At 33.9% G+C, this 14,510-nt stretch overlaps 4 protein-coding genes across 7 annotated transcripts; all 4 read right to left on the reverse strand.

Annotated features, from left to right (window-relative positions):
* Positions 1 to 1,468: 1,468 nt before the first annotated feature.
* LOC135127324 (uncharacterized MFS-type transporter C09D4.1-like) lies at positions 1,469 to 3,224 on the reverse strand. The gene is made up of 7 exons (XM_064053767.1): positions 2,840 to 3,224; positions 2,607 to 2,792; positions 2,375 to 2,555; positions 2,141 to 2,334; positions 1,988 to 2,091; positions 1,830 to 1,940; positions 1,469 to 1,778 (listed from the first exon to the last, which is right to left on the reverse strand). Exons 1-7 carry the CDS (start codon positions 3,107 to 3,109, stop codon positions 1,469 to 1,471), a joined length of 1,356 nt encoding a protein of 451 aa, XP_063909837.1. The 5' UTR covers positions 3,110 to 3,224.
* Positions 3,225 to 3,266: 42 nt separating this feature from the next.
* Positions 3,267 to 5,298, reverse strand: LOC135126876 (uncharacterized MFS-type transporter C09D4.1-like). The gene is made up of 6 exons (XM_064053073.1): positions 4,642 to 5,298; positions 4,227 to 4,593; positions 3,953 to 4,176; positions 3,797 to 3,900; positions 3,635 to 3,745; positions 3,267 to 3,583 (listed from the first exon to the last, which is right to left on the reverse strand). Exons 1-6 carry the CDS (start codon positions 4,927 to 4,929, stop codon positions 3,280 to 3,282), a joined length of 1,398 nt encoding a protein of 465 aa, XP_063909143.1. The 5' UTR covers positions 4,930 to 5,298; the 3' UTR covers positions 3,267 to 3,279.
* Positions 5,299 to 8,901: 3,603 nt separating this feature from the next.
* On the reverse strand, positions 8,902 to 10,379 carry LOC135127325 (heme transporter FLVCR2-like). Its single transcript, XM_064053768.1, has 6 exons — positions 10,143 to 10,379; positions 9,866 to 9,921; positions 9,621 to 9,804; positions 9,401 to 9,547; positions 9,248 to 9,351; positions 8,902 to 9,031 (listed from the first exon to the last, which is right to left on the reverse strand). Exons 1-6 carry the CDS (start codon positions 10,377 to 10,379, stop codon positions 8,902 to 8,904), a joined length of 858 nt encoding a protein of 285 aa, XP_063909838.1.
* Positions 9,249 to 12,450, reverse strand: LOC135126877 (uncharacterized MFS-type transporter C09D4.1-like). Of its 4 annotated transcripts, XM_064053076.1 has the most exons (11): positions 11,907 to 12,450; positions 11,492 to 11,858; positions 11,219 to 11,442; positions 11,064 to 11,167; positions 10,902 to 11,012; positions 10,288 to 10,849; positions 10,110 to 10,228; positions 9,866 to 10,050; positions 9,639 to 9,814; positions 9,401 to 9,594; positions 9,249 to 9,351 (listed from the first exon to the last, which is right to left on the reverse strand). In XM_064053076.1, the coding sequence occupies exons 1-6, from the start codon at positions 12,192 to 12,194 to the stop codon at positions 10,546 to 10,548; spliced, it is 1,398 nt and encodes a 465-aa protein (XP_063909146.1). In that variant the 5' UTR covers positions 12,195 to 12,450; the 3' UTR covers positions 9,249 to 9,351; positions 9,401 to 9,594; positions 9,639 to 9,814; positions 9,866 to 10,050; positions 10,110 to 10,228; positions 10,288 to 10,545. The 4 variants fall into 4 exon arrangements, with proteins under 4 accessions (XP_063909146.1, XP_063909147.1, XP_063909144.1 ...); XM_064053077.1 differs by having other exon boundaries at positions 9,639 to 9,804; positions 10,110 to 10,849; XM_064053074.1 differs by having other exon boundaries at positions 10,110 to 10,849.
* Positions 12,451 to 14,510: the final 2,060 nt, after the last annotated feature.

Consider the following 14,510-nt stretch of genomic DNA (forward strand, 5'->3'; position numbering starts at 1 on the left):
TGTTAATCGTAAATTTGGCAACGTTCATATTTAGACAATTTTCTAACTAAAAGCCGTTGTCAATCAACCGAAAGCTGTTACCAATTGCTAAATTTTAAGCAAAAATCAACAGGTTGTGTTTCAATAGAAATGGCAAGGACAATATTCATAAACCACAAGTGCAGGAATATCTTATTTTATAAAATTTAAACAACATTTACTATATACCTATTATATGACATGTTCCCGTTGTTGACGTGATGATTAACCAAATTTTGGTTAGTGTTTTACCACCTACATGATATTCCTAAAATGCATGTAGAATGTAGAACTTTAGGACACAGACCGGCGACAGACAGACGACAGGTAGACGACGGACAAACGACAGACAGACAACAGACAGACGACAGACAGACGACAGATAGACGACAGACAGACGACAGACAAACGACAGACAGACGAGAGACAGACGACAGACAAACGATAGACAGACGACAGGCCGACGACAGACAGGTGACAGACAGACAGCAGACGGACGAAAACGGGAGGTCCATTTTTTCGTACTCTAGGGCGATTAAAATTATTAATTAAGCTGTAATGGGAAAAATGTTCTGAATATTATATATTTTGGGTAAGTGCCTTAATGTTATTCTTTATTTTTTAGTATTTAAAATAGGTGGGCACAACATTACTGTATTGTCAAATTTTCGAGAAAATAAGGTGGATTGTTCACAATTTGATCAATGAAAAACTTTGGCGTTAGTCATTCAACATTTTGCAGAATTACCACAAAGTTCTCCTAATTTGACGTTTTTTAAAGCCTATTTTAGGCGCCTTTTTCCTCATTTTTTGTGACCTAAAATCCGGGCCCTAGTCATAAACTTTATAAATGTGGAGCATGAGCTTCACTCATGCATCAGTGTAGTAGACTTCGATTTTTAAATTTATCCATTTAAACTAAATGTGTGAAATAATCTACACGTACTAAAAGTTATTCAGAATCCGAACCGTAAATGAAAAGTTGAACGCTAGGATAATTCATTTCCATAGATCGTAATGTCAACTTTTTGTTTGCTTACCAGCACTCATGCGTGAATCCGCAGATTAATCGGTCACTGCGGTTTCGCTCAGATCATTTCCGTTTGCTCTTGGGACTTTAAACTTAGCAGAATGCGCATTGAGGAAACTGATCAGTCCAATTTCTTCTGCTCCATTTATGGTTCCAATTCCGTTTGCACAACTGCGATAGATGCACTTTATCTACATTTCTTGTTAAAAAAATCATATCGTGTATCGGAAACCCAACGCTGCAGATATTGGATTAGATAGTATTACAATATTGGATAAGCGTTTTAATCAACAAATAATATGTAATAGTGTGACATATCAAAAAGTCTAATTTAACATACATTTGAAAAGGTAAATCAAATTCAATTAGGTACATTGGACAACACGATGCGAGTTTTTTAGTATATTGTAAAAAACAGCGCTAATAAAACACCACCACGTATTTGCAAACGTTTAACTTTATTAACTCTTGTTTAAATACATCTTGTCGTTTCGTGACATTCGATATCATAGCCGTCAAGAAAGTACCAACCAAGAGGAAAAAAACCATACTTGCTAAAGCCCAGAAACAGCCAACCGTTGAAAACAGCCATCCTAAGAGTAATGTGAAAATAACACCTAAAGTCTGAGTCATAGAGATGAGTATTCCAGAGCTGGTACTTTCTGGTTCTGGATAAGTAAGTTCTATTGCCAGTTCAAGACCTACAGGCATATAGGCATTGATAAAAAGTCTGGAAATTTAATATGAGGCATACTTATGACTATTTTGGAAAAAAAATTACCCGACTAATGCTCCAGAAATATAAACGAAAATTTTAGAACGATATTTCAAAGAGTACATGAAAGCTATTACTGATAATAAGGAAGAAATATACATGCTCAAAGTTGTTCTTCTACAAAAATTCTATAAATAATTTTTCCGATAAAAAAACATACTTACTTATAGGAATGAGTTTTATCTAAAACATGACCAAAAACAATAGCTCCTGCCATCCCTAAAACTACCATGATCAACCCTATCCGGCCAGCATCTTCTTCAGACCCCTTATTATAGCCGTTAGTAAAAAATTTTCTCCATCACACTACTACTTACCGCGAAGTAGAACAACATAAACTGATTCAGTAAAGTAGATATTGAAACAAACACCGCAATATTAATCCCATATGCAACTGCGTGAAAACCGAAACTTCTATCGCTGAGAAGTTTTTTTAGAGATTTCAAAAAACTACTTTCTCTTTCCTCACAAATGACTTGATTTGGTGGTAAAGGCGGGCGTGCTGGAAAATCTAAGGAAAAATTTAATCACACATACTTGTGTATCAGTACAAGCCAGAATAATGATGGTAACAATGGAAGTAAAAACCGCCAAACTCTTAATCAACACTCCTAACTCATCAGAAATTTGTTCCAAGTTGTCACTATTTTTTACAACCATTGGAGGAATTAAAAAACCCAGCGCTTGACCCAGTTGCGTTCCAAATACCCCCAAGGCACATGCTAAAGATACCTCAAACATTGAGAGTACAGGACTAGAGCTAACTTAGTTAACGCGTTATACCTCTTTAGCTCCAAACCAAGTAGCTGCAATTCGTGGAGGAAGGGCTAAAATAAATACCTGCATTGAAGACAAAATGGTTTGAGCTAGGTAAGTCATCCACATTCTGTCAGGTGATAATGAAAAAATTTTGATAATGGTACCGGTAGCAGTTCCTAGTACACCAATTATTGCTATTTTGCGAAGGTCCTATAAGAAAGTAAGTAGATTTTATTACTAATTTATTAACTAGTCACCAATTTCTCCATAAGATAGGATGCCGGAATTACCATAGGCATGTACAAAGCCATATATATTATTGATGTCCAGTCCACGGAAACAGAACTGACTCCATAGAATTTCATAATGACATTAGCTATAATAGCGTATTCGAACCATTGGAAAGCGTTAATGGCGGCGTATAAAATATATAACGTTAGAATAATCCACCTTCTTTTGTACAGTTTGTGGCCAGAAGTACTTTGTACAAGAGGCAAATGGTTAATCTCTGTGTCTTTGGAACTCATTGTAGTACGACTTTATCAAGACTGGTGACGATGTGAAATGTGCCCACTTTAATACAATTATCTTATTTACTCAAAGATTAAAGGGAATTGTTCAAGTGTACGTTTGAATTGTATCACTAATGACATAGTTTAGCTAGATTAATAATAATTAAAAATATACATTTTTGTTCTTATTTTATTATTGTTTCCGTTGGTAAAACATCATTTAAGCGCCTTTTGAAAGCTTCTTGTCTTTTTAATTTATTCGGCACAAATCCAGTTATTATTGTACCTACTGCTAATAGTAACGCTTGCGTTGCTAAGGACCAGAAAGGACCTATCATGGAATTCAGTTTTCCTAACATTAAAGCAAAAACAACTCCTAAAATCTGAGACGGTGCCATAAGTAGCCCCGTTGTAGTACCTTCAGAAGAAGGGTAAGTTAATTCCATAGCCATTTCAAAACCTACTGGCATATAAGCATTTGTAAATAAACTAAAAAAAAATCAGTCTTATACGTGTCAATAGTGTAAAAAATATACTAACCCTACAATACCGACAGCAATATATACCAAAACTTTTGACTGCATTTCCAAAGTAAACATAAATGCAACAATGCTTGCTGAAGACATGACATATGTAAACAGTGTTGTTTCCCTAAAATAAAAAAATATAACTATCGTTTTTTGCATTTAAACAAAAAACTACTTATATTTGTGTGTCTTATCCAAAAATATTCCAAAGACAATAGAACCTACTATTCCAACGACTACCATGACTAGGCCTGTTCTGCCAGCAAATTCTTCTGCATCCTTGAAACAAAATAATTATAATATATCAGTAAACAACAAATAAAAAACATACAGGCAGATGTTTAAAATATTGTAATATTAACTGATTCAACAGGGTTCCTATAGCTGAAAAAACACCAATGTTGATACCATAAGCCACAACATGAATGACAAAAGGTACATTCGTTGCTAAATCCAGTATGGATTCAAAAAATGACTTCGTTGAAAATTCTTCCGTCCGGCTTCTCTCTTCAACTTGATTGATACTTGGTGGATGAGGTGGTTGTACAGGAAAATCTAAAAGCAATTAATTGAATGGAAAAAAGCGATGTTTATACCAACCTTACAAAACAAAACGGCAAGCGCTGGAAGTATCATGAAAACAGTGAGGGACCAGCAAAGCACTTTAAAATCATACCCAACGTCTTCAACGTTTTCATGGTTTTTTACGATAATAGGTGGTAACAAAAACCCAAGAGCACACCCAACCTGCGTTCCAAATACACCCAAAGAACAGGCAGTTGATACTTCACTGGGTTTGAACCAAACAGCTGCTATTCTTGGTGGTAAACACAAAATCATCAGTTGAGAAGCAGAACAAATTCCTTGTCCTAAGAGTACCACCCAAAATGAATCTCGGCTTGTAGAAAAGACTTTAATTCCAGTACCAATGGCAGTACCTAATCCACCAATTAAACCAACAACACGTAAACCCTGACACATATATTAATAGTAAAAATCGTCATGGTCGAAAAGTGGTACCTTTTTGTCCAGAATGTAAGAAGCGGGGATTACTAAAGGTGCATATAAAGCCATGTAAATAATCGATGTCCAGTCTACTGTCACAGCACTTACATTATAATATTTTGTCACTATATTGTTGATAATTGAATATTCTGGCCATTGATAAGAATTTAGGGCTGCGTATGATATAAAAATCGTTAAAATGATCCATCTTCGTTTGTACGCTTTGATTTCGAGGGGATTTTCAGACACTGGCTTGGATGTAAGAAGGTTTAAATTAGTTTCATCCGGATTTTGAGCCTCCATTATTAACTTAGTAAGGAACTAACACATACTACGGGCTTGTGGTTTATTCAGTGTAATCACATGCTTTTAAATAAGCTAATAATCTTAATACAACAAAAATTCGACTTATGGAAAAGGAACACGTCGTTGTATACTGCTATTGTCTTCTAAACTTGACAAACTTAACAAATAACATAACTGACGTCAAGATATTAACAAAAAGAGTGCGTCGACACAGGGACGCACGGATGGAGTTTTAACTCTGCGTTGTCAGTTTATAAAAATTAAACACGTATACGCGGCGAAGTCATTAATTTTTTCTCAAAAAATAATAAAAACCAAAAATATGTTGCATTTGTATTTTTTGACAAAATAATGATTAATGATGACGATGGGGTTAATTAAAGTAAATGTCCATCTATTGTCAATTGTTGTTTATTATAAAAAATACTTTTTTTAAGACCCACCACTGACCCGGAAATGACCGGCATTCAGGCAAGACTTCTATCATTACGGGTACTATTTATCAAATAGAAATATCATAATTAATTATTATAATAATATTGTATAAAAATAATTAAAGTACAATGTGTAATTTACCAACTAAAGTAACAAGTAAATATTTACAAATGCTAGAGCGGTATTTATAACTTATTCGATTTAAAATACAAATTACTGTTCAATCGTAGCGTTATCGCCTTCGTATCTTTATCCCTGTCATTTAATACAGTTATTACTGGCCTATGGTGACTAAAATGAGTGATATAAATATCAGTTATTAAATGAGTCAAAAAGCGTGCCAAAACGGCATCAATTGTTGACCTAATTTAGTCGTTGGAACAGTCTAATGAACACATTTTATTAGATAGTTTATTAAATAGTTTATTTTTAGGTACTCATACAAAAGATACTGTTTATTAATTTCCATATTACAAAGCTTATTATCAAATCCTCTAATCAAAGTATTTGCAGATATCTACAAAAAAAATCTACATTACCTACTTACTTAAATTTGTTGTGACATTTCTCAGTTTCTGGTGGCTCGCTTTCACTACTATCCATTGTCACAATAATGGTATCATGAAAAACATATGTATATACACCACAGTAAAACAGTAGAAAGCAAACTAGGATGTAAAAGGGAGGTTAGGACATAACATTCTTCCTATGATTACTAGACAGCGGATGGCCGTAGGGTTAGACAAGGTCAAACTCGGTATGGCTCGTACGAAATGGGAATTCATTGCAGTTACGGGCTGCACTTCGTTTAGTTCAGAATAGAATAACGTTGCTTCGTTGCACTCTGCTGTTAATTCCCGTTCTCATTTACTTATCCGTTTTACTAATTACGTTTTCGTTAATTGTATTTATAGAATAAGTGACGATTAAATTCAGTAATTATCGCCCGCTACTGAGTCCCGGCAGCGCGTCATGATTACATTATTGTAGCAGCACAATAATAACTGGGTAAGCGAAGTAAAAATCAGCCGCTCTGTAGCCTAGTGCTCAAGGCACCTGCCCGGCAAGCGGGATATGTGCGGTTCGATTCCGTTTGCTTACACTGGTGACCTCCGACGTATTTTTCTTCACTTACCGACACATTCACACCAGGGGGTCGATTCTCGAACTCGTTCGAATAAGTTCCGCATACGCAAGTGGCCAACTTCCGAACGGTTTTGAACATTCGGTATTCTCGAACCGCGCGCACACGTTGGTATACGCAAATGTTCGAGCGTATACGAACGTCAAGTTACGAGTGGGTAGATGCGATCGCATTTTGGTTTGCGAGTGGTGAAAGCTTTATGTTAGCCACTCTGTTTGGTTTTGGTCGTTCTGTGTTAACGTCAATATAATCTTTAATCTGCTGTATCTGTTAATATACATCAATAGAAAGGGTTACCATTCCAAAAATACACAAATTGTAATGTATCAATTTGATTGTGGGAATTTTATAATTTCATTTACAATGTTGACATTTGTGATGCAAATTTAAAAATTTTAAATTGAAACAGCCGATTTCTGTGTACTACACATAATAGCTACATATGTATGAAGAAACAACGCACTATTGCGATATTTTGAGTAATGTCTAATAATACATTAACACCTTCTTATTATGGTTGTAACAATAATTTTTAGGTGACTCTGGCTAGCCACTGCGAACATTTCAAATACGTATACGTGCAGTTGTTTCAAAAATAAAAACTAAAATGAATTCTGAAAGATCATTTACTGTACAAAACGGTTGTAATGGTATGCGTAAGTATACCTGAATAAACATCGGGTAACCAAACCCTAAGAATTTTCTATAAACTAGGAGAATACACGCAGTAATAAAGGTATTAATATGCAAATACCTGCTGGCTGTAGTGGTCCCACTCAAAAATAAACATTAAGTTTGTATCTGCATCATTGTAAAAAAATCACAAGAATTTGTATTAAATACGTAGGGTTGCATAAAATCGTAAAATCAAACATTTTTTTTAATCACGATTTTTTTATGTTTTTTTAGTCTGTCAATTATTTGGAATTAAAATCCTAATTAGAATAGTAAGTATCCGACTTAATGTCATCCTTGAGTCGTACTTCTTAGTTTTGAACAATAAAGAGAATTTATTGTAATTTACATTGCAAAAAAGGAATTGATAGTGTTATTAATATAATATTCACTCCTATAATCTTTAAAATACAATTTAAAAAAATTATCGTTCCATTTTGTTGGAAATATTGTATTTTAGTTAAAGTTCAACTTATTTTACATTACATATTCCAAACTGTAAAGAAAACTTAAAAAAAAAACAATAATACTTCAAAGCAATAATTTAAATCGAGCCAATCCTGCTAATACGTGTTTTGCTGCTTAATAAATTTGGAGGTAACAGATTAAAATAGTCCTTCTTGGATTCAAACTCACCCCGCGTGAGTTCTGCCAACTGTCGCATTTAAATATCCTCTGTATTTTGCCGCTGTTGCCATATCCTCACTCGAACAGAGGCCTTCGTATGCGCATCGAGTTGCTATTCGCATTGGATCTCGTTCAAGAAGACGGATTTTCGTTTCGAACAGCATCTTGCCATGCGCATCTATTCGTACTCGCATCTTTGCGAACGAGTTCGAGAATCGACCCCCAGTTTATCTATTTTCTCTCTCTTTCTAGAACGCGGGGTTACATGCCTATGTTCAGACTGGTGTCGGTGTCGGTACGGAACAACGGTAGCTCGTAGCTCGAACTCGACATCCTATTCCGGCGCGCGTCGTATGCGTGTTCTATAACACGAAAAGAAAGGAGTTAAAACTTCAAAAATTGCTCACATGTCGAATTAAATATTAGAATGATAAACCTTCCCATGGATATGTGAATTTGTAACATGTAGATGGATTATTATATACTAGTTATTAAACTGCACCTGTTTTGCGTTAATTAATCCGTTCATTAAGTAATGAAAATGAATAAAAATAATCAATTATACCTAGCATTATAAGCCCCAACTTAAATGCAAAACGTACTCACCCAAATTCATTTGTAATTACTTATAACTGATTGTGACTTTATCATTGCTAACCGCAGAACATTTTTTAGTACATATTTTTCTTAATTATGTGTCATTACATGTAATTAAGTACAATTAAATTTAAGTACCTAATCTTTGTAAGAAGCTAAAACACCGACAAAAATTTAATTGAAAAATGACAATTGCGTCTCGAGCACGACATAAGTATATGAAAAAGACAATATAAGTATTGTTATCTTGGCACTTGGGTTAGCATATTCTGAATCCTTGCTAATATTACGAGTAAGTACCATCGAACAAAATAATACAATAAAAGACTGAAAAACTAACGAGGAACTACTGACTTCTTAGAAAACTGATCCTCATCTGAGCATTTCACCGTAATGTTCCACTATAGATTCACTGGACGCATTTTATAATATGTTAACGTCATCATAGGGAGTTGGGGGATTATGAGAAGACTACTCTCTTAGGTTATTAGTTAGAGATTTGGACCGTTGCGCAGGTAGATTGTAGAGGGGTGTTTTGGTCCACTTCTTATTTTAGTGTTGTGAGTGTAAACATGCGTTAAAGTTAATCGTATGAAGTCGCATACGACGCCACAGTCCCTCCTTAACGTTAATTCACAGTTCACATTAGGTTTTTGCCACCGTTCATGGTTTTAATGCAATTTTACAACAATAATGTAGGTACGTGTTCCCGTAAAACGTGCGGCGGAAATTCCCTTATTCAGGCTCAACTTATTTTAATTATCGATATCTAAACTATATACAACCTCAAAGTTGTTATTCTATAAGTAATTTTTTTCGATAAAAAAACATACTTACCTATAGGAATGAGTTTTATCTAAAACATGACCAAAAACAATAGCTCCTGCCATCCCTAAAACTACCATGATCAACCCTATCCGGCCAGCATCTTCTTCAGACCCCTTATTATAGCCGTTAGTAAAACAATTTCTCCATCACACTACTACTTACTGCGAAGTAGAACAACATAAATTGATTCAGTAAAGTAGATATTGAAACAAACACCGCAATACTAATCCCATATGCAACTGCGTGAAAACCGAAACTTCTATCGCTGAGAGGTCTTTTTAGAGATTTCAAAAAACTACTTTCTCTTCCCTCACAAATGACTTGATTTGGTGGTAAAGGCGGGCGTGCTGGAAAATCTAAGGAAAAATTTAATCATACATACTTGTGTATCAATACAAACCAGAATAATTATGGTAACAACGGAAGTAAAAGCCGCCAAACTCTCAATCAATACTCCTAAGTCATCAGAAATTTGTTCCAAGTTGTCAGTATTTTTTACAACCATTGGAGGAATTATAAAACCCACAGCTTGCACCAATTGCGTTCCAAATCCCCCAAAGCACATGCTAAAGATACCTTAAACATTGAGAGTACAAGACTAGAGCTAACTTACGCAACGCGTTATACCTCTTTAGCTTCAACCAAGTAGCTGCAATTCGTAGAGGAAGAGCTAAAATAAATACCTGCATTGAAGACAAAATGGTTTGAGATAGGTAAGTCATCCACATTCTGCCAGGTGATAAGGAAAAAATTTTGATAATGGTGCCGGTAGCAGTTCCCAGTACACCAATTATTGATATTTTGCGCAGGTCCTATAAGAAACTGAGTAGATTTTATTACTAATTTATTAACTATTAAACTAATTAATCACCAATTTCTCCATAAGATAGGATACCGGAATTACCATAGGCATGTACAAAGCCGTATATATTATTGATGTCCTATCCGCAGAAACAGAACTGACTCCATGGAATTTCATAATGACATTAGCTACAATAGCGTATTCGAACCATTGGAAAGCGTTAATGGCGGCGTATAAAATATATAACGTTAGAATAACCCATCTTCTTTTATACAGTTTGTGGCCAGAAATACTTTGTAAAAGAGGCAAATGGTTAATCTCTGTGTCTTTGGAACTCATTGCAGTACGACTTTATCAAGACTGGTGACGATGTGAAATGTGCCTACTTTAATACAATTATCTTTTTCACTCAAAGATTAAAGGGGATTGTTCAAGTATACATTTGAATTGTATCACTAATGACTTAGTTTCGCTAGATTAATAATTAAAAATGTACATATTATTCTTATTTTTTTATTGTTTCCGTTGGTAAAACATCATTTAAACGTCGTTTGAAAGCTTCCTGTCTTCTCAATTTATTCGGCACAAAACCAGTTATTATTGTACCTACTCCTAATAGTAACGCTTGGGATGCTAAGGACCAGAAAGGACCTATCGTGGAATTCAGTTTTCCTAACATTAAAGCAAAAACAACTCCTAAAATCTGAGATGGTGCCATAAGTAGCCCTGTTGTGGTACCTTCAGAAGAAGGGTAAGTTAATTCCATGGCCATTTCAAAACCTACTGGCATATAGGCATTTGTAAATAAACTAAAAGAAAAAAGATTTTTATACGTGTCAATATCGAAAAAAATGTACTAACCCTACAACACCGACAGCAATATATACCAAAACTTTTGACTGCATTTCTAAAGTAAACATAAATGCTACAACGCTTGCTGAAGACATAAAGTAGGTGAAAAGTGTTGTTTCTCTAAAATTGAAAATATAAATATCGTTCTTTGCTCTTAAACAAAAATAGTACTTATATTTGTGTGTCTTATCCAAAAATATTCCAAAAACAATAGAACCTACTATTCCAACGACTATCATGACTAGACCTGTCCTACCAGCAAATTCTTCTGCATCCTTAAAGCAAAATAACTATAACATATCAGTAATAACAAACAAAAAACGTACAGGTAGATGTTTAAAATATTGTAATATCAACTGATTCAATAGAGTTCCTATAGCTGAAAATACACCAATGTTGATACCATAAGCTACAACGTGAATGACAAAAGGTACATTCTTTGTTAAATCCAGTATGGATTCAAAAAATGCTTTCGTTGAAAATTTTTCCGTCCGGCTTCTCTCTTCTACTTGGTTAATGCTGGGTGGATGAGGTGGTTGCACGGGAAAATCTAAAAGCAATTAATTTAACGGAGAAAAAGAATGTTATGCCAGTCTTACAGAATATAACAGCAAGAGCTGGAATTATCACGGAAACAGTAAGTGACCAGCAGAGTACCTTAAAATCATACCCAACCTCTTCAATGTTGTCATGATTTTTCACAATAATAGGTGACAACAAAAACCCAAGAGCACACCCGAGCTGTATTCCAAATACACCCAAAGAACAAGCAGTTGATACTTCACTGGGTTTGAACCACACAGCTGCTATTCTTGGTGGTAAACACAGAATCATCAATTGTGAAGCAGAACAAATTCCTTGTCCTAAGAGTACAACCCAAAAAGAATCTCGGCTTGTGGAAAATACTTTAATTGCAGTACCAAGGGCAGTACCTAATCCACCGATTAAACCAGCAACATGTAAACCCTGACACACATATTAATAGCAAAAGTCGTCTTGGTCGAAAAGTGGTACCTTTTTGTCCAGAATGTAAGAAGCGGGGATTACTAAAGGTGCATATAGAGCCATGAAAATAATCGATGTCCAGTCTACTGTCACAGCACTTACATTATAATATCTTGTCACTATATTGTTGATAATTGAATATTCTATCCATTGATAGGCATTTATGGCTGCGTATGATATAAAAATCGTTAAAATGATCCATCTTCGTTTGTACGCTTTGATTTCGAGGGGATTTTCAGACACTGGCTTGGATGTGAGAAGATTTAAATTAGTTTCATCCGGATTTTGTGTCTCCATTATTAACTTAGTAAGGAATTGTAACAAATACAACGGGCTTGTGGTTTATTCAGTGTAATCACACGTTTTTAAATAAGCTAATAATCTTAATACAACAAGAATTCGACTTATGGAAAAGGTACACGTCGTCGTATACTGCTATTGTCTTCTAAACTTAATCAAATAACATAATTGACGTCAAGATATTAAAAAATTGCTCACATGTCGAATTAAATATTAAAATGATAAACCTTCTCATGGATATGTAAATTTGCAACATATGGATGGATCATTATATATTAGTTAACTCTACCTGTTTGCGTTAAATAATAATCAGTTCATTAAGTAATGAAAATCGATAAAAATAATAATCAATTGTAACTGAACATTATTAGCCATAACAACTTAAGTGCAAGTCGTACTTTGCCAAATTTGTAATTAACTACAACTGATTGTAACTTTATCACTGCTAACTGGAGACAATTTTTTAGTACTTAATTATGTGTTATTACATGTAATTAAGTACAATTAAATTTTAGTACCTAATCTTGGTAAGAAGCTTTAAACAACATTTTGAAATTTAATTTTTAATCTGCTAACCAGAATGCTTTGAAATGTTGCAGATGTTTTAAGGCTGTAAAGAGCATCATAAATCTTTAGTCAAAAAATATTTGCTTATCCCCTCCAAAAACTTGATGACGTCAGCTCAAAAGTTTGTGGAATAAATCATATCTAAAATGTACAAAATATGATGAGTCTGTACTTGTGATCTATCACTCCATTCATATTTTTTGGATTTGCATGTGACTCAAAAAAATTAATGAATGCGTAAATATATTTTATTGATTTAATCAGGAACTACAAAACCGAATGCTCTGAAATCTTGCAGATGTTTTAAGGTCATAAAGAGCATAATAAATGTTTAGTCAAAATATATTTGCTTATCCCCTCCAAAAACTTGATGACGTCAGCTCGAAAGTTTGCCGAATAAATCATATCTAAAATGTACAAAATATGATGAGCCTGTACTTGTCATTTATCACTCCATTCATATTTTTTGGATTTGCATATACAGAGTGACTCAAAAAAATTAATGAATGCGTAAATATATTTTATTGATTTAATCAGGAACTACAAAACCGAATGCTTCGAAATCTTGAAGATATTTAAAAATTATCATAAGCATGGTAAATTTTTGATCAAAATGTATTTGGTCGTCCCCCCTAAAAAATTTATGACGTCACCATAAAATTTTGCTGAATAAACCCTATCTAAAATGTACAAAATATGGTGAGTCTCTTCTTGTGATTTATCATTCCATTCAAATTTTTTCGATTTGCATATACAGGGTGACTCAAAAAAATTAATGAATGCGTAAATTTATTTTATTGATTAAATCAGGAACTACAAAACCGAATGCTTTGAAATCTTGCAGATGTTTTAAGGTTATAAAGAGCATAATAAATTTTTAGTCAAAATATATTTGGTTATCTTCTACAAAAAACTGATGACGTCAGCTCAAAATTTGCCGAATAAATCGTATCCAAAATGTACAAAATATGATGAGTCTGTACTTGTGATTTATCATTCCATTCATATTTTTGGATTTGCATATGCAGGGTGACTCAAAAAAATTAATGAAGGCGTGAATTTATTTTATTTTATCGATTTAATCAGGAATTACAAAAGCGAATGCTTTGAAATCTTGGGAATATTTTAAAGTTATTATAAGCATGGTAAACTTTTGTTCAAAATGTATTTGTTCATCCCTCCTAAAAAAATTGATGACGTCACCCTTAAATTTTGCTGAATAAATCCTATCTAAAATGCAAAAAATATGATGAGTTTGTACTTGCGATTTATCATTCCATTCATATTTTTTAGATTTTCTTAAGAGGTGGTTCAAAAAAATTAATGAAGTCAATTTATTTTATTGATTAAATTAAAGGCAACACTTATTATTAGTATTACACCCCAACCAACCCAATTTGGTAGACACAAAATTTGTTAAAGGAAAAACTCGGTTGAAACATAAGGGTAGCACGCTTATTTACATCGACTTTAACATTACAGACCTGCATTTGTTTTATGCGCTCACTTGGTTCCGCGAATGTGAAATAGACATGTTTATAATCAACCAATTGTGAATTTCACCGTCAAGAATTAAAATAAAACCCAATGTTTTATATAATAAGCGGAAGTCGAAGCAATAAAACCGATGGTCGTTTTGTTTACAGTTTCTCTGTTTGACTCTCACGTATGCTGTTACGCCTGTCATCTTAAATTAAGAATGTTTATACATACACGATTTTCAGTTGCCTCTGATACGTATACGTG

Source organism: Zophobas morio, unplaced genomic scaffold (genome assembly GCF_036711695.1).
Source record: "Zophobas morio isolate AGI-343-1 ecotype UQ-CSIRO unplaced genomic scaffold, CSIRO_AGI_Zmor_V1 ptg000011l, whole genome shotgun sequence".
Lineage (NCBI taxonomy): Eukaryota > Metazoa > Arthropoda > Insecta > Coleoptera > Tenebrionidae > Zophobas > Zophobas morio.